The sequence below is a fragment of the Malus domestica genome, chromosome 04 (genome assembly GCF_042453785.1).
Source record: "Malus domestica chromosome 04, GDT2T_hap1".
Taxonomy (NCBI): Eukaryota; Viridiplantae; Streptophyta; class Magnoliopsida; order Rosales; family Rosaceae; genus Malus; species Malus domestica.
The window spans coordinates 26,748,871-26,768,665 of record NC_091664.1 but is presented as its reverse complement, the minus strand read 5'-3'; the positions used below and the strand labels follow the sequence as shown (position 1 = coordinate 26,768,665).

Sequence of the window (19,795 nt, the reverse complement as noted above, 5' to 3'; positions counted from 1 at the left end):
CCCGGGCCCCTACCACATCCTGGACTCGACTCCACCGTAGCACAATATTGTCTGCTTTGGGCCCCGACCACCCCCTCACGGTTTTGTTTCTGGGAACTAACACAAGAACTTCCCAGTGGGTCACCCATCATAGGATTGCTCTCGTGTGAATTCGCTTAACTTCAGAGTTCCGATGGAACCCGAAGCTAGTGAGCTCCCAAAATGCCTCATGCTAGGTAGAGATGAGAATATACATATAAGGCTTACATGATCCTCACTCCTGGGCAATGTGGGATCTTACAATCCACCCCCTTAGGGGACCGACATCCTCGTAGGCACACTTCTAGCCAGGGATTGCCTATAATACCAAATTGTCACATCCCGGCATGGGCCCCCACCACATCCCGGGGTTGACTCTACCGTAGCACGATATTGTCCGCTTTGAGCCCCGACCATGCCCTCATGGTTTTGTTTCTGGAAACTCACACGAGAACTTCCTAGTGGGTCACCCATCATGGGATTGCTCTTGTGCGAACTTGCTTAACTTTGGAGTTCCGATAGAACCCGAAGCCAGTGAGCTCCCAAAAGGCCTCGTGTTAGGTAGAGATGGGAATGTACATATAAGGCTTACAAGATCCTCACCCCTGGGCGATGTTGGATCTTACATTTACTTCGAGTGAATACATTGTTGTTCATTCTGGCCGTCTTTCCAAAATCAAGCCCCTTGCTCAGTTGGACAAAGTTTGCATCCTCAGTTGTGCCATACCGACAAGTTTGGTGTCCTACTCAATGCTTTAGACCTTTGAATATGCATCCTAAACTGATACTACATATTGAATCGTTTGCACTATACTGAATATTTTATTTTTTAATATCAGGTTTGGGTGCCCCTCTCAATGTAGCAAAACAAAAAATTATCCTCAGTTGCTGTTTATTGGCCTCGCTGTAAGTTTGGACAAACTTTGTTGATCCCAAATTCTTTGTTCTAATAAATTGCATTTATTTTCTTTTCCGAATACTGATACATGCATGATCTAGGCTACTGAAGGTGCAAGAATTTCTGGGGTACAAGTGAGTATTGGGGTGGAGTCGGTGGACTTGAAGCCCAAGAGGTTTGACGAAGGTATTTATTATTATTATTATTTTTTTACATTTGGATTTGGTTTAACAGGTAGTTTAGTGGGAAACATAGAAACATATTTTTGCTTAAACATTCTTTCCCTGGTCATAACTAAGAAATTCGGAGTAAAAGAATTTGTGAATTCGAGTGACAATGACAAACCAGTGCACGAGATGGAAAATGATTCGCTATTCTTATTATGTGTTGGACATGAATCAACATAGATAGTTAAGTTGTAACTTTAACTTATATTTTTATTTCCTTCTGCTTCTCATCTACCCAAGTCTACAATGTACATGCAGCTAAGGAAAACACCGAGACATCAACCAGTGCAGAAGCTCCTGATAAGACTAATTGCAGATAACACTACAAATGAGCACTACAAATTTAAGCTTAATGTTGGTATGTGATTTCCACTCCATCTCATCTGTTTTTTTTTTTAAATGTTAGTTTAATTTTCAAATCTTTTGTAAATATCAAGTAATTCTCCATATAATTGAATAATGGCCCTATTTTTTGTTTCTCTTTTTCGCTCCTCCATCAATTCATTGGTTAAATCAATTGAAAATTTTAGAGTTTGTTTGATACTCTACTTAAATCCAACTTTTTAAACTCAAAAACAATTTTCAAGTATTAGGCCTTAAAAACTTGTTTGGTAGGATTATTTTCAAAACTGAATTCAAGACTAACTAAAAAATATAGTCTATTATCTAAAAACACAAAAAATAAGTTTTCAGAATTTTTAAACTTAAAACTCACTCCTTTCTTTTCTCTCCCTCCTTGTCTCTCACTCCAAATCTCTCTCTCTCTCTCCATCTTCTCTTTTATTTTTTTTACCTTTTTCGTCTCTCCTTCAATCCGCTCTCTTCATTCTCTCAATTCTATCTCTCACTCCACTTCCACTCTATCTCCTCCGATCCTCTCACTTCTTTCTTTTTCCTCCAATCATCTCTTACTGTATTTCCTCCTCTCTCCTCTTTCTCTCTTGACCCCGTCTTTTTTTATCTCTTTGTCCAGTTTAAGTTGTAAGATTTAAATTTTTTAAATCGCATACCAAACAAGTTTTTGAGTCTTAAAGAAAACTGTTTTCAAGAAAAATTCTTAAGAAATGTTTTGAGAAATTATAAAAAATTTCAAATAGAATACCAAACAAGCCCTTAGTTTTTTATATTGAATTCTTACCGATTCCAATGCTTAATATATAGCAAGAGAAAAATTATGGACAAAGCAAAAAAGAACATGGTGACCAAGAAAAAGATGGTCATTCCCAAACAAGCAAAGACCAAAAGATTGACCAGGAAAAATCATAAACACAGAGTAGATGTTTAAATTTTTCTCTTTGTCCAGTTTAAGTTGTAAGATTTAAATTTTTTAAATCGCATACCAAACAAGTTTTTGAGTCTTAAAGAAAACTGTTTTCAAGAAAAATTCTTAAGAAATGTTTTGAGAAATTATAAAAAATTTCAAATAGAATACCAAACAAGCCCTTAGTTTTTTATATTGAATTCTTACCGATTCCAATGCTTAATATATAGCAAGAGAAAAATTATGGACAAAGCAAAAAAGAACATGGTGACCAAGAAAAAGATGGTCATTCCCAAACAAGCAAAGACCAAAAGATTGACCAGGAAAAATCATAAACACAGAGTAGATGTGCAGTGCCAAGCTTCTGATATGGACATATGTATATTTTCGTATTTGAACGATTTTGATACTATGAACTTCTGTACATGTATATAGCTTTCATAGTGAGCAATTGGACACTGCCAATCTTTTTTATAACTATGAACACTGCCAATCTCTACCTTAGGTATATAAATCTAGCTTCAATAAATTATGTTTTCTGTATGTACATATTATCAAAACATTTTGAACACCCACATCATCGCGCAAGCACTTTTGCTAATCATTTCTAATATGTGTATTTTGAGTATGGGGTTGGGTATTTGGTTCTCCTATCCCCCAAGATGGATAAGGTTTCTTGTGGGCCAAAGGCCCCACACAACTTTGCTCCATCACGTGAAACAAGGCCACACGGATCCTATGCAACAACAGCTAGGGGTGGGCACGGTTTGGTTCGGTGCGGTTTTGAGTGAAACCGAAACCGAAATCGAAATTTTTTGCGGTTCGGTGCGGTGCGGTTTTAAAGCCAAAACCAAAATGAAACCAAACCATTTGGTTCGGTTCGGTGCGGTTTCAAACGGTTTCGGTTTGGTTTTTAAGAAAAAATTTACAATTTGCAATTTAACATATTAATAAGCATTTCCCAATAGCAATAGGAAAAAAACATTTGTTATGTAAACAATTAGCATGTTGCATGTAGTTGTGATGTTAAAACATGTTTGTGCAACAAAAGGGTGTCCCTTACAATGTTTATCATAAAACAAGTTGAATAAATTTGAATTCATTAAACGTGAGTGAAACTTTGATACTAAATATGTGATATCATACTTCAAATGAGTGGACTTCATTAGATCATTGTTTGAATCTTGATAACAAGATCAATCCACCCTTGTACATGTATGTGTGTGTGATGGTATAAAATAACAAAGGTCCTTCAAGTTAATGAACGAAAGAAAGTGATAAATGATGATATTCTTGGTTGAGTCCTATACTAAGTGTATGGATTCTAACAAACAACCAATTAAAACATGAAATATAATATGAACATTTAATTAAATGTTTATTAATATTTACGGTGCGGTTTGGTTTCGGTGCGGTTTTCAAAAGCCAAAACCGAAACCAAACCGTTTTCTATGTTGCGGTTTGGTTTCAAAACCAAAACCGTTTCAAAACCACAAAACCAAACCATTCGGTGCGGTTCGATTTGGTTCGTGTTTCGGTTTCGGTTTTCGGTTCTAAGTGCCCACCCCTAACAACAGCAAGATGACAGAGGGATTCTCCGCGGGCGAGTGCACGATAAACACGACTTTTACGGTCCAGATTGGCGCGCCATTCGAATCCAATGGTTGTAGCGCCTCATGAGTTATGTTCCAGTGTGGCTCGCCAGCTGTATCATTTTTAATTCAATGGCTCAAAATCAATTTAATCAATTTTAACTGTAATAAAAATATCAAATGGCTAAAATTTAAATCTAACTGTCAAAATAACATTATTTATTACCCAAATCATATTCAACACCAAAACTAGTCCAAAACTCTATAAATACACATCCATGTGTTCATTGATCCATTAAAATTTCAATTTTCTCAACAATTTTTTTCTTCAGAATTTGAATTTTTTCACGTCAAAATGTTTGCAAAAATAAAACAACATGGATTGTACAAAAACTAATTCCAAAATTATTAACAAAAAAAATCAACTAAATACAAAAGTTTAACAAATTATAAAGTTGGGGGTGGAAATTATAGGTCTCTTATTGTTCGAGGAAAAAAATTGCCTAACCTCATACGTATAGGTGAAATAATTGAAAATACGGGGCTAAAATTTGAGAGCACACCCTTGGATTGGAGATATTCTAACAACTATTTAACTATTTAACTAAAAATACATTATTTAGTTAAAAAAAGCGAAGTAACTAAAATAAATAGGAGTATATTGGAGAAAAATGTGTGTAGAAATTATTTTTCTACTGGTTTTGATCATTTGACAGAACTCTAAGAAATAGTAGTGTGGTACCACTTATTCCACGCTATGAACTCACAACCTCAAGAAACCCATGCGCAAATGTACTAATCAATGTCATTATGCGCATTAAAAAGTCCAATAGTCCTAAAGGGCATACAGATGAACATACTCATGCAACCGGTCCAAGAAAGTTCTTCTCGTTCTTTGGGGGCGTCAAGGATAAGCTAACCGAAGCTAGCCCCAAACAGAAACCTCTAGGATAACATGTCTCTTAGTGTTGCATCGATATTATCTTCCGCTTAACCGCACAAGTTGAAAGCGACACAAATTGTCTGGATAAAACTTTAGACAGAATCTCCCTTGATGTACCAAAAAACAATTGCATTTATTTTACAAGATCCATAACATAAAATTAGGTCAAACTCAAGTACTTTTGGTCAAGTGTCTTACTCACTGTTGCTGGCAGTAGGAATGCTAATACTGGTTTAGGTGTTCACAGCACAGATGTAGGCCAGCAACGTTTGGTTTGGGATGAAAGGATTCTTTGCCATCCAAATGGAAGTAGATATTTTTGGGGTAACTTACATTTTACCACCTCAGGTTGGAGGTTATTCCCCTTTGATATTGTCAGCCATGCCTGAAAGAAACTCATCATTATGTTTTCTCAATATCTTTGTCTATTAATATTTAATGTTTATTACAAGACCACTTGTCTGACACACAACTTAATCTTGCCAGCTTTAATCATTCATGAACATTATATTCATTATTTAAATATTTTAGTATAATTATTACCATACATGACTACTGATCACATCCACCCAAAACCCTCTTTATTCTTTACACCCGCTACACCACATACCTTTATTTTTATTATTTTATCACCTCACAATTACTATAACTCATGGCATGGTCTAACCAAATTGGATATCTTCATTACTTGAATGAAAATATATAACATATATATATATATATTATTCATTACCTAGTGATATGTGATGCCCTTAACAATGTCATATATGATACAAATCATTTACCACACAACTTAATAAATTATTTATTTGTAGTAGGCACATGGTACAATATTTTACCTTGCCAAACTATATCAATTTGATTTACTCATTATACGTTCATACTTATACTGTCATTTATTGTCAAGAATTATTGAGCAACTAGCTTTATTGATCAACATTGTCACTGATTAAATAAGCCTACCAACCTATAGACTGATGAGCCACATTCTTATTGTGACAAAGATTTAGTATGAACAGTAATCTCTTGTCTGACCGGACATCACTTGCTCGAACACTTGCTCATTTGGACACCTATGTGCTTGGACACCCGCGAGCTTGGACACCTATTAGTTCGGGATTGGACACCCTTGAGCTCGAACCCTGACTGATGGACCCAATTTGTGGACCCAACTCACGGACCATATGGATGGCCTCGACTCAAAGACCCGACTTGTGGACCCGATCCGTGGACCCGACACATAAACCCAATATGCGAACCCGACGAGCGGACTCGGGTCATGTTGAGAGTTAACTCATACTTAGTGCATGTTGACGTTGAGTGCATACTCGCAATGAGGAACGCCACGAGCCGAGCCACCTTGCAGCGAGCACCGCCTTCAACCGAGCAACCGTCTTGCCACGAGCATTGCCTCTAGCCAAGCAGCCTCGCAACGTGTGATACCTCTAGCTGAGTATTACTTTACGTTGAGCATTGCCTCATGTCGAGTATTGGTTTAAGACAACATCTAGTCACTTAGGCCCGCACATGGATTGGGTTTGAACTTTCCAACCAAAAGATTCACCCGACACATAGACCCATATACAAACCCAACAAGCGGATCCGAGTCATGTCGAAAATTAACTCATAATGAGCTTACGCTAACGTCGAGTGCATACTCGCAATGAAGAACGCCACAAGCCGAGCCGCCTCGCAACGAGTACCACATCCAGCAGAGCAACCGCCTTGCCGCGAGCATTGCCTCTAGCCGAGCAGCCTCGCAACATGTGCTACTTCTAACTGAGTATTGCTTCACGTTAAACACCGTCTCATGTCGAGTACTAGTTCTGGACGATATCTAGTCACTTCGGCTCATACATGGATTGGATTTGAAGTCTCCAGCCAAAAGACTCTCTTGATTGAAGACTTGGGGGACTCCTATTATACCATATATTGGGCCTCAGTATTTGGGCTTCATTACTTAGCCCATGATTCATGTAAGAGGGGAGGAAACCCTTATTCTATAAAAGGGCTCCCTCACAATCACTTAGAAGGGAAAGGGAAACAGACAGAGGGGAAACGGGAGAGCAAACAGAATAGAAAATAGAGCAAACACTGCCTCTATAGCCTCCATGTATATTCAACATTCATTTACATAGTGAAACGGAATCAACACTAGTGTGGACGTAGCCTCAACTTAAGGTGAACCACGATATATCTTTGTGTTCTTGTGCGTTTGTGTGATTCACGGTCGGATTTATGTTGGTCCAAGATCGACCCGATTTTATGCATCAACAACATCCGTTACATTTTCCATCCATTGATCCGTTAAGAACTGACGTGGCTGCCACTTTTGTGCCATGTGGCTGCCAAATTTGTGCTATGTGGCAAAAAAAATTAATAAATTAAAAAAAAATTTCCCAAGTGACCGGATAATATTTCTTTAAGAATTTTTCATTGATCGGTAATTCATGAACCTTGAGGTGGTATGCCCTCTTGCCAAGAATTTTGTGGACGACGAGTGGTCTTTCCCAATTCGGCAACCATTGCCCAAATCTAGGGTCTTTAATCCCCATTGGTAACACGGTTTGCCATACTAATTCACCTTCGCCGAAGGTATTTTGCCTAACTCATCAATTATAAGCTTGTTTGGCGATCTTTTTCCGCACCACTTGTAAAAGCTGAGCTTTCTCCAAGTCCTCCAACTCTTGCCTCATGGCCTAACTATACTCGGTATTGAAAAACTGCTTTGTTCGACAACTCATAACGAGTTTATGCTTAACTTGACCTGTAACATCGTGTCGTGTCCATAATTCAACGCATATGGGGTCGTCCCTGTTGCTGATCGGAGTGAAGTTCGGTATGCCTATAATGCCTCATTTAACTTTAAATGCCACATACTAGGCTTTTCTTTTATCATTTTCTCAAGGATACCGATTAAAACTTTATTACTTGCTTCGGCCTGTCCGTTTTCTTGTGGATAATTCGGCGTGGATGATCGAGCCAAATTTTCAAACTCGCCGCGTATTCTTTAAACCCGTCGGTTGTAAAAATTATGTCGTTGTCCATTATAATTGTTTCGGGTACGCCGAATCTTGTCATAATGTTTTCTTCTACAAAATTACAGACCTCTTTAGAAGTTAACTTGGCGTATGACTTCGCTTCGAACCACTTGGTGAAGTAGTCTATCACAACGAGTATCCATGCATGCTTTGCTGATTCAGAAGACGGCGTAATTCTTCCGATTACATCTATGGCCCATCCTTTGAACGACCATGGTTTGGTGACCGAGTGAAGTAATTCGGCCGGTACTTTCTGTACAGGCCCATGGATTTGACATTGTACACAACCTCGCGTGTATTAGATGCAATCTTTCAACATACTCGACCAAAAATAGCCGTGTCAATGGAGCAACCATCGTGTTTTGTGTCTAGATTGATGAGCCTCGCATATCCCTTTGTGTACCTTTGTAATAGCTTGGGCGGCCTCTTCCAGGCCGAGGCACAATAGCAACAAACCATCTTCATTTTTTTGGTATAGCTTATTTTGATACATTACGTAATTTGTGGCATGTACCCTTGTTTTGCGATCGTGGTTACCATGGGATTATCAAGATACTGCATAATTGACTTTCTCCAGTTGTTTGGTAATGTCTCGACCGCACAAATATCTATAGGATCATCTTGTTCCAACAACGAAGGTATGGACATAACTCGTGTACGGATCAAGTGGTGATTTTTTAGAACTTGCTGATTAACCAAGGTCGGGTGTGGACGTTGCACTACTAGTATGACCCGACCTAGTTCACCCCCAAGAGTTGTGCTCTAGAGGCTATTTGAGCCAATTCGTCTACATTAGTATTTCGAGCTCGTGAGATGTGCTTGAATGTAATGCCTGCAAACGATTCGACTAAATAGCTAGCAACCATGTGATAAGGCGCTAGAGTACAACTCATGCAACGAAAAGTCTCATTGAGTTGGTTAATCACAAGTTCTGAATCACCAAGGACGAGCACATGGGCTGCCCTCAAGTCATGAAAGACGTTAAGGCCGATGATAAGGGCTTCGTATTCGGCTTGATTATTTGTACAATCGAAATCCAACTTGAGAGAAACATACCACTGGTAGTGATCAGGAGACTGGATGATGATTCCAACGACAGTCAAGGTCGAGGTACTAGAGCCATCAAAATACATCATCCAATAATTATCACGTGTTTCCACCATGCCAAGTTCGACGTCGTTGCCCCCAGTGTCGTTATCTTGTGCAAAGAGACATTCGATAGATTCCTCAGCAACTGAGATATACAACTTAAGGGGTTTACCCCGTCTATGTGGCACAAGGACATGCGGAGTAGTGAGGGAGACCTTGATTTGCGTGAAAGCATCCTGATGCTCTTCGCGCCATTCAAATTTGTTAGAATCCTTAAGTTTCAAGAGCGTGGAGAAAGCCTTCATTTTCCCCATCGAATTAGAAATGAAACGGCGGAGGAAATTGATTTTGCCAAGTAAGGATTGTAATTGCTTCTTGGTAGTCGGGGGTGGAGCATCAATGATCCCTCGAGCTTTATTCTTATCCATCTTGATGCCACGATGATGTACAAGGAAACCTAGGAAATTGCCTGCCGATACACCAAAGGCACATTTGGCAGGATTCATTTTAAGGTTATGCTGGAGCATACGAAGGAAACCTTGCCGAAGGTCATCTAAATGTGATCGGTTGTGCCTCGACCATGACATTATCGATATATACCTCAATGATTGTGTCAATTAGGTCATGAAAAATAGTATTCATAGCGTGTTGATATGTGGCACTGGCGTTCTTAAGTTTGAAAGGCATGACGACTCATTTGTATCCATAAAAGATAACATATCATGGTTTACTGCAGCGTCGATTAACAAGTCTAAAATTGGCATTGTATATTCGTCTTTAGGGGTTGCCAAGTTCAAATTATGAAAATCAGTGCAAATATGTAAAGCACTGATTTTCTTTAAAACTGGGACAATAATCACCAACCATTTGACGTATCGAGCTGTTCGAATAAAATCGGCTTTGAAAAGTCGAACAAGTTCGTCTTGTATGTCGAGCTAAGCTTCGATCGAGAATCGTCGGGGGGGGGAGGGGTTGGCAGAAAGGTTTACGACTAACCTTGATGTGTAATTCATGCTCGATGAGTGTTCGATCTAAACCAGACATCTCATGGTAACTCTAAGCAAAACAATCTTTAAATTCTTTGATTAATTTACAAAACTCGGTTTTCATAGTTTGGGGTAATAAAACACTAATAAATAAAAGCCGAGGGTCATTAGCCGTTCCAACATTTATTTCATCCAATGGATCTTTGACTTGGGGCCGACTGTCTTAGAGCTCGGCTAGGGCAGCTTGGACTTTATCAAGTGACAAGATTGGATAGTTATCTCATTTGGTGAAGAACTTGACTAAGTTCATGCCGAAATTTGGTTGCTTGGAAATAGTATACCAATGGGCCATCATGCATTCCATGATAGATGAAACTGCAGCCTGGCGTCTATCATGTTTAGTATTAGACATCAGGATCGTCAATTATGTTGGCTAACCCGAGTCTCGCTGAATCCTGGTGAACAATCTTGGTACCAACCTCGATGACTTTTTGAACTGAAATCCGAGTCGACCACCATTCGTCGTTAAAACCTTGCAGGGTGATATAGCCGACGTGATCATCATAATAGCAAGCTTGAATCATATTGGCTTTGAATGGCTGATTATCAGCTGGATAAACTACGACCAATTTACCATCCCAGAAGATGAGGACTTGATATAATGATAAAGGGATACTGCTAGTTTGGTGGATCCACTCACGACCAAGCAATGCATTGTACTCAATCTTTGAATTGATTATAAAAAATGCGATCATGTGATTTCAACCTGCGATATTCACCTTTAAAGGAAGTACTCTCTTGGTCTGAGATTTATCACCGACAAAGCTACTCATGGTTACCCTTGATGGAATGAGTTCGTCGTTGAAGCGACGTAGTGTTTTCATGACAGAAACATGCATGATATTGACCGTTGCTCCACAATTGACAAAAATCTTGGAAGCCGGGTATCCTTCAATATGGGCCGTGACATATAACGGCTTCAGATGATGGAGATTAACGAATGGAGAATGGGGAAACAATTCGGCGAGAGCTTTTCTAAGTTTATCCTCCTTGCTTACTTGTTCAATCTCTTCGGTGGCCACAAAATCGACTTGTGTGGCCTCCTCAGCAACCACATCGCTGTCCAGGAAATTTGGTTGGGATGTGGTTGGCTGGAGCTCGGCAGGTAAGACATGGACCATGCTGATTTCTATGTTGTCGATGACCGAAAGGCCCATCGAGTCGTGATTTTCGTCCTCTGGATTTTCAGGCGAGGTATCTTGCTCGTGGACATTACTCTTTTGATCTTATTCGGTTGTCATGAGAATATGTTCCTGCAACATGTTCGTTGGAGCTGTGTCATTCTGAATGTCGATCTCAGGCTCACTCGGCGTTGGGACTTGGTTTTGCTCTTGTGAAGCCTTGCAAGTCCTCTCATGATATGCGATACAGACGTCCCTCGTTTTTAGGTAAGCATCTAATCGCGCCATGTGTTCTTTGTCATTGGTTGTAAGGCCAAAGAGGGACATGGCTGAGAAAACTTCAAAATTATATCGTAAATACTAGAGATCCTCAAGAGAGAAAGGAAGCTCGGTAATATCAATATCAGTATAAGGTTCCACCTCAAAGCTGAAAACTCAGGCCTCGCGTATATGTTGGAACCTAGCCTTCATTCCTGGATCTGTGGTCTTCTGGATGATCTGTTCAACATCGGGGCAGGTTAAAGCCAGATCAGGAGCCTCTTGACATGCTTTTCGTAGGCCGTACAAGTCATTGGTCGAATATTTCTTATGAAACTCCCGCATGTATTCTAAAGCTTCACTGAGAAACGGCAGATGGAGATTCCGTCAGAATTTAATTAATAGCTCTTGTGGGGGTAATGGAGGAAGTTTGCTTTCGGCTTCCTTTCGGAAGTGCTCAAGGCGAGCTTTCATTTCCCTAGGCCGAAGAAGAAGTTTGATTCGCTTCTTGGATTCTTCAATTGTGGTTTCAAAATCACGATCGATCACCTTCTTTCCTTGAAGTAGCTCATCTATGATTGCCGGAGGTTATCGGTCATCTTCGTTATCCACCGTTTCTTTCGGCTGCCATTTGGTAGCCGGGGTAGCCTGGGCTACTTGTTGGCAAGCCACACGGTTTATTCTTTGGCGCCAACGTTTTTTTGATTTGGACAACGTAGTATACACACCAGTAGGGGAATTATAGCTATACCAAAGTTGGTCGCGTGGCTCAAATGGCTTGAAGGTTCACTGGTTCGCGGATGAACTCGAGCTGCTAGAGTTACGCACATAATAATCTTCATTGTAAAATGGCACATCAAAATCAAGTCACCGTCTGGCCGAAGACGGCTTGTCATCCCGTTATTTAAGATCGAGTATATCGAAAACTTTCTAGTGTTGGCTTGGACCAAGCACATTTCCAGACACCGCCGTAGCTGCAAGCGCCGATTGTTGTACTTCAGCCTAAAGTGGCTATTAATTCGGCTTAGTTATGATGACGCTTGATTTACACCAGCTGCATAAAACCATCGGCCCGTCAATTTTTTTTATGCTGAAGTCTGACATTGACTAAGCATAGACTGGGTTTGAAAAGTAACTGGGTGGCTCGTCCGAGGATAGATCGACCTTCAATCGCAGTTAAGCATTCTGCCTAAGTACGTATTGCGTCAGGATGAACTCGGCTTTTCCCTTCCTCTTGTCTTTGGGTAGGTGAGCATCTATCATGCTCACTGTTGTCGTAAGGAAAAGATCGTCGTCAACGACCATTTGTTTCTTAGGAAACTTGAGCTTACCATTGTCGATTCAGCTCTGAATGGCATCGTGAAATACGACACAATTATTTATCGTATGCTTATTCAAGTTGTGGTATTTGCAACATGTCTTACCTTTTAAATCTTCGGCATTGGGAATATTATGATGTGGCTAAAACTAGACAATTTTCGCTAGCAATAACTGGTCGAAGATGGCATCGGCCTTGGTGATGTCAAAAGTATTGACGACAGCATCCTCAGAGGCCGATCAGGTTTTGGCATCCTTAGACTATCTCGCCCGCATCTATACTAGCATATTGGGACACTTCGCCTTTGACCGATGCATAACTGACCGTAGGGTTCTTGTAGATCGTTCCTCGGGATGGGGACTTCGAGATCTTCTCATCTCGAAGAAAATAATCATATTGCTCGATAATGTTGAGCCAATTCGTACATATCTTGGGAAGTTTTCCCTGAAGAATTTCTTTTTGTACTCCATGTCTAGGCCATTTAAGGCGATCCTGAAGAACTCAACTTCAGGGAGAGGTACTCGGCACCAGTTTTTGGCCGACGTAAACCTCGTAAGGTATTCCATTGGTGACTCGTCGGATGATTGAGCCATCCTGGCCAAAGAAGAGACTAACATTTCCATCCCTGGTTGATATAATTGCTTATGAAATTTCTCAACTAATTCCTCCCAGCTTTGGATGGAGTTGGGTGGGAGATTGATATACCATGCGAATGTTGAGCCGGTCAACAAAAAATTGAAAAGTCGTAATTTATGAAAGTCACTGTTGACATCTCCACATTGAGCGGTGAACCGAGCCACGTGTTCCAATGAGGATAAGGATGATTCCCCAACGAAAATGCTAAAGATTGGAATTTTGAATATCTTGGGATACTCGAACCTTTCTACAAATGCTGGATATGGGTGAATGAACTTTGGAAACTTTAGCCCCTTTTTTAAAGTCGAATCAAATCATCATCTGGACTTCGACCATGTCAACATATGTCGTTTCTGCTCTTTGGTCAAATTTGTCTGATCTGCAGCTCGATCCACCACTTTTCTCTAAGTCAATCATTTTGAGCCGAGCAGATCCTGTCTCAACTTATATCGCTGGTAGGGGATTATTCTTTAGAAAAGGTTGTCTGAATCGATCGGCAGGTCCATTTTTGTGGACTTCGTTAACCAGAGCTTCGAGCATTATGTTGTGCACAACGTTATTATCACGCATCTATTCAAGTATACTCTTTACCTCTCGGCTAAACATTTGCTCAAACAACCAGGATTGTTGTTCAAGTCATCGTCGAAGAAACGATCTGGTTGGTAGATCAGAGGCCTTACCACCGTCATCGTCACAATCATTCACTAGTCATTCAACAAAAATGTCTTTTGTCACTTTGGTGGGGAATTCTGTATCACGAGTCTGACCGCCGAGATTAACTTCATTTTCTCGGCGTGTCACACTCGTGGCTTCAGGTGTCACAACAGCAGGATGATTCTGTGCCTGTAACAAGCCATTTTGTCCTGGGTTTTGGACTGGAAGATTAGTCGTTGACTTTACCATGATTGTTTTCTTTTTTACTGACCGTGTTTCAATGGTCATGAACTTCGTAGTTTTAGCACTAGATCTCACCGGCATGCCAAAATATTGACCCTAAAAACTACCATGCCTATGTGGCGCGCAAGTTGAGTAATTAATAAACTAACTACGTCATTTGGTTGTGTGCAGGGCGTGCCAACTCGTCAGCCGAATTTGGCTGGGAAGTAAAATATGTTGATGTTGCGTTGAGCGTGCTGTTGACTTCTCGATCTTGCGACTGTGGCCGAGAAAGGAACACGTGTCGGCCTTTGGGTTTTAAAGCTTGAAGACAAGGCTGCTAGTTCTGCGAAGTTCACAAATTGTCGACGCTGGGTTCAGTCGCAGTGATTATATTCGTGAGAGTATAAGCACGTTGAACTGGTACCAAACTATATGGACACAAATAATCGAAAGAAATGTATGTCTTGATCATAAATATGGTTCGCCCGTCGAAATGCCGAACTCTGAAACTTACTTGCGAGTATCCAATCATAAAACAACACTCGGTTTCAATGTGCCTAGCCAAGTATCCTTGTAACACCTCACTTCGCCGAGAAGGTTGATGAGATGACCTCTACCAACAAAGACTCGGAAATCCCTATTGGCCAAGACTTGGATAAATAACCAGTCGGCCTCAAAACAGTGTTATCTATCTAAATTGAAGGTGTTCATCAGTCAGCTGGTTCTAAGGCTTCAGTGCTGTTTATCCAAACTGAAGATGTCGCCGGTTGCTTTCATAGTGCTGTTTATCCAAATGATGTTGAATTTTCTTTGTGAACGAAAACCCTTATAGTTAAATGTTCTTATTGGTGCCGTGTTAGACGACAATTTGTACTTGGTTTATGTATTTGGATTTTGACTCACCAAAAGAAAGAATTTTCTTTGTTTTAGTGAATTTGGATATTTTATTTTTTAGAGTCTCGGTTAAGGTGGTTTGACCGTGTGAAACGAAGACATACAGATACTCTAATTAGAAAATGCGATTATGAAATATAGGCTTAGGGAAAAAAGAGTAGAGGAAGACTTGAAAGGAAACTTTAAGAAAATACATGGAGTATTTGAAACTAATGGAAGACTTGGCGCAAAACCGAGCGCAATAACGTTCTAGAATTCATAAAACCAACTCCACTTAATAAAATAAAGCTTTATTGTTGTTGTAGACACAGTGTCAATCTAGAAATTGTTTGTTTGAATAAGATCTTTAATGCTAAGAAAACAAAAGGAGAAGAAGACCCTAACTTCATAAAAATGGCCTCAACCGTCACCACCACCTAGTGGAGACAATGAAATCGTCTGTTTCAATAAGATCTTTAATGCTAAGAAAACAAAAGGAGAAGATGACCCTAGCTTCATAAAAATGGCCTCAACCGTCACCACCACCTAGTGGAGACAATGACACTAGTTACAGACATACCATAGGTCGTCCTTACTCGTTACTCATATCCATTTCTTACGAAAGCTGGTTCCCAGTTACAGATAAATTAGGGTTGAACTTATATGTTGTTTTATTGCCATGTATTTCTAATATACAAGAGAAACTTGCTTGCAAGGACGCTATCGGCGTCATCTTTGTTAATAACGTGTGGTCATGTATTATAACTTGTTCAATATCTTTTAAGCCTATATTGCGTCCTCGTATATTTTAGTTTCGACCTAGACATGAATACAATCAGTTTACCAAACTGATTGCATGTAAGTTCTTCTCATTTAAGACGAGCAATACACTTAAGAAAGAATGACTATAAACAATTACTATGTATATAAAAAAATATTGTTTGACTCCTTACATATAAAGAGTTATTTTTCTTCCAAACGAACATCTTTAAAAAGATTATTTGATTTAGAAGTCCTTTAGTCTTTCATATGAATCACACAAATTGATGGTTCATAATAAGGATGTTACTTGTTATCATGATTGCTGATTGGTCTGGCATATATGGATGACTAAATGGTGTCCAAACGAATGAATTTTTGTAGAGATGGTTGTTAGATGGTGATAAAAAGAATGAAGAATTCCAATAATGATACAACAAAATTATATCATGTCATGGCGCTGAAGGAAGAAGAATAACCACATGTATTGTCTATTACTTTTAATTGGTCAAAATGATTTTTTCTTAAATTACAGTTGTTGATTATCGATATTTGATTGTTATGTCCTTATTATGTGATCGATATATCGTTATTTAATTTTGACTTGTTCTGAACATATTAGATATTTCCTTAGGAAACGACCAAACCGTGTTCATTATTTAATTCCATAAGAACAAGGATGAAACCAGGAATCGGTCCCAGCCGAAGGAGGAGGAGCCCGTCGCCTTGTATTTCATGTCAGCTTTTGGGGACCCACCAACCAAAATCATCTTATCTTTCCAGTTAGTCCAGAGCAAAAAACAACCATCTCCTCATCACTCTCTGTCGTAATCATAGTCCATTAGCATATGATTAGATTAAATTAAATTAATTAAATAAAGTGATTAAATTAATTAAATAAAGTGGGAGGTTTGTAGCCTGCATGGTGTTTTTTTGGAGACAGTTGAAAGAACCCAACTCAGGAAATCCAGCTTCATTGCTTAGAAATAAGCAGTGCTTCCAAAAAAGCACTTTTTTGGTTGCTTGGTGGGAAGCATGTACATGCATGCCTGGGACTCTTAATTTTGTTCATTAAATAAAATTCCAACCATCCGAGTGGTGTAGTAGTTAGTATGTAGTGGAAGAAGATATGTTTGAAAACTGTTTTTATTGACATTTCAAGGAAGTAGAATTTTGTGCAAATGTGCTTTTTGGCTTCTGCTTACTAGCTGATCGGCCTCACAGATTCACACACAAATAAAATTCAGTTTACCAAATTGATTGCATGCATGGACCAAAATATCGATAATATCGGCAAAATATCGTCGATATTATCGTTTTTTTAGATAAAACCCAAAAATACTTGAAAATTTCTAAAAAGTCTCAATCTTACGCATAAAGGATTTCAAACCCCTCCCATTTGACTCCTCCAACGCCTTGACCACTATATCACTTATGTTTTTGTGAAAATATGCTAAAATATTTATATATATGGTTTTGTTTTGAATTCTTTTTGCAAGAAACAAATTTGCACATATTCCAAATTTTTTGTGGTATTATATTTTAAATTGTGTCAATTAATTACTTAGTCAATGGCATGTGGTTTTTAATTTTTCTATTTTTTATTTGGTCACTTACATATAGGGTTGGAAAAAATTCCCGAAAATCCCAAACCAAACCGAAAAAGTCCCAAACCCAAACCGAAAAAGTCCCAAACCCAAACCAAAAAATCCCAAACCAAAACCATCCTGAAGTTCAGGAATCCCATCCCCAAAAATACCGAAATTTTCGATATGGGATTGGTTTCCAAATCCCAGTTGTTTAGTAATCCCGAAAAATACCGAAGTATTCGGTTTCCTATTGACTTTTGGGTTTTGGTTCTTGAAAGTCATTGCCATGGTTGTTGACTACTCTTCACAATACACTTACTCTACACATAGAGATGATGAAGATAGTGAAAATTTTGAACCTCATAGGAACTCTATGTGGTACTAAGTCACTCATGTATTTTACCATGCAATGTATAAAGTGTAAAATATTGTACTAATTCATTATATATAAATGATTATGGTGTGTTTAAACTTATTTCATTAATTACTACATATTTTCTACACTCACAATGTTTGCCAGCTCGCTATATAATCAACTTAAATCAGTTAAATCCATCATGCAATGTATTTCCTTCCAATTTTTTGTGATAAACTAATAGATAATTGACTAAATAAACATCCTACAAAGTTTCAATAAAAATTTCCAAGTTTTTCTTACAATTTCCGTGGTTTTTATTCAATTTTTATCGATATCGATAATATCCCAATATTTCCATCGAAATTTCCGTGTTTTTGGACTACCGATATTTCCGATATCATCGATATTTTAGACCATGATTGCATGTAAGTTCTTCTCATTTAAGACGGGCGATGCACTTAAGAAAGAATGACTCTATAAACAATTACTATGTATATAAAAAAATATTATTTGACTCCTTACATATAAAGAGTTATTTTTCTTCCAAATGAACATCTTTAAAAAAATTATTTGATTTAGAAATCCTTTAGTCATTCATATGAATCACACAAATAGATGGTTCATAATAAGGATGTTACTTAGTATCATGACTGTCGATTGGACTGGCATATATGGATGACTAAATGGTGTCCAACAAATGAATTTTTGTAGAGATGATTGTTAGATGGTGATAAAAAGAAGGGTTTTTATCACAAATGATCCCATAAATTGACCCATCTCATCAAAATGGTCCCTGAAATTGAAAATCGATCAATGTAGTCCCTGAAAATAGATGTCGCAAATCAATGTGGTCCTTCCATCACCATTCCGTCAAAAACTTTGTTAAGTGATGATGTGGCACTTAAATGGATCCCACAAATTTAATAAAATATTATTTTGTGAATAAAAAATATTTAAGTAATAAAAAAGTTATTTTATTTTATTTTTTTAATAAAAAATAAAAAAAATGCTTGCTCTGCAACAGTCATGGTGCTCAGAGTCTTCTCCTCCTCCCTCTCCACTTCTTTCAAGCCCAACAAGTCACTCACTTCCAAGTTCAGCACTTCCTGGTGGGGTTGTGTTTAGCTTCGATTACATTTGCGACGATGACGAAGAGTGCAAGAAAGGCTCGAATGGCGGCGTTAAACTCCTCGAGCCAATCAACAGGGTTAAACACCTGTTGCACTATGCAACTCTTCTCTCGTCGTTTGATGATTTGGGTATGGTTGATTGGAAGCGGATCATGGGTTGCACGACCCGGGTGTGGCTGCAGGCCGAGATGGACGAGGAGGGCAAGCTGAGATTTGCGGCTGACAACAATTCCGAAATCACCAGGGGCCTCTACTCCTGCCTGGTTTCAGTGCTCGACGACGCGTTTCCGAATGAGGTGTTGCGGGTCAAGACCAACGTCTTGTTGTCACTCAGTGTGGGATTGCCGGGTGCACAGAGGAAACATCTTATTCTGTTTTTAAATTTTTTTTAAAAATTTTCAAGTCTTAAAAAAATATAAAAGGAAAAAAATAAGAAGATTCCCCTCCCATCCGAGCAACCTTAACAGCCCACCCCACCCAGTCGCACATGAAACTGCAGTGATGATAAACTGGAAAGGGTCAAAACAGCAATTGACAATATTGGGAAGGAGGGAGAGGGAGGAGAGCTTGGATTGGTAGTTTTGGACGCATGAAATGGAGGTGGGGAGGTTGGGGAGTTGGAAGAGGGAGGTTTCTTTGAGGCGTTGGGCCATTTGTTTGGCTGCGATTACATGTGCGACGGGGTGGGGTGGGGACTTGGGTGGTTGCTCTAGTGGGAGGCAAAGAAGAAGATGAACTGTTCATCTTGTTTTTTTTTTC

The 19,795-nt window shown here is 39.1% G+C and overlaps 2 protein-coding genes and 1 long non-coding RNA gene across 3 annotated transcripts; 2 read left to right on the top strand and 1 right to left on the bottom strand.

Annotated features, from left to right (window-relative positions):
* The first annotated feature begins 792 nt into the window (after positions 1-792).
* On the top strand, positions 793-2,424 carry LOC139195350 (uncharacterized). Its single transcript, XR_011580194.1, has 4 exons — positions 793-924; positions 1,018-1,102; positions 1,402-1,501; positions 2,305-2,424. It is a non-coding gene; the product is annotated as an uncharacterized lncRNA (long non-coding RNA).
* A 6,293-nt stretch (positions 2,425-8,717) lies between these two features.
* LOC139195085 (uncharacterized) lies at positions 8,718-9,497 on the bottom strand. The gene has a single exon (XM_070820274.1). The coding sequence runs from the start codon at positions 9,495-9,497 to the stop codon at positions 8,718-8,720; it is 780 nt and encodes a 259-aa protein (XP_070676375.1).
* A 9,415-nt stretch (positions 9,498-18,912) lies between these two features.
* Positions 18,913-19,428, top strand: LOC114824523 (sufE-like protein 2, chloroplastic). The gene has a single exon (XM_029101684.2). The coding sequence runs from the start codon at positions 18,913-18,915 to the stop codon at positions 19,426-19,428; it is 516 nt and encodes a 171-aa protein (XP_028957517.2).
* The last annotated feature ends 367 nt before the right edge of the window (positions 19,429-19,795 follow it).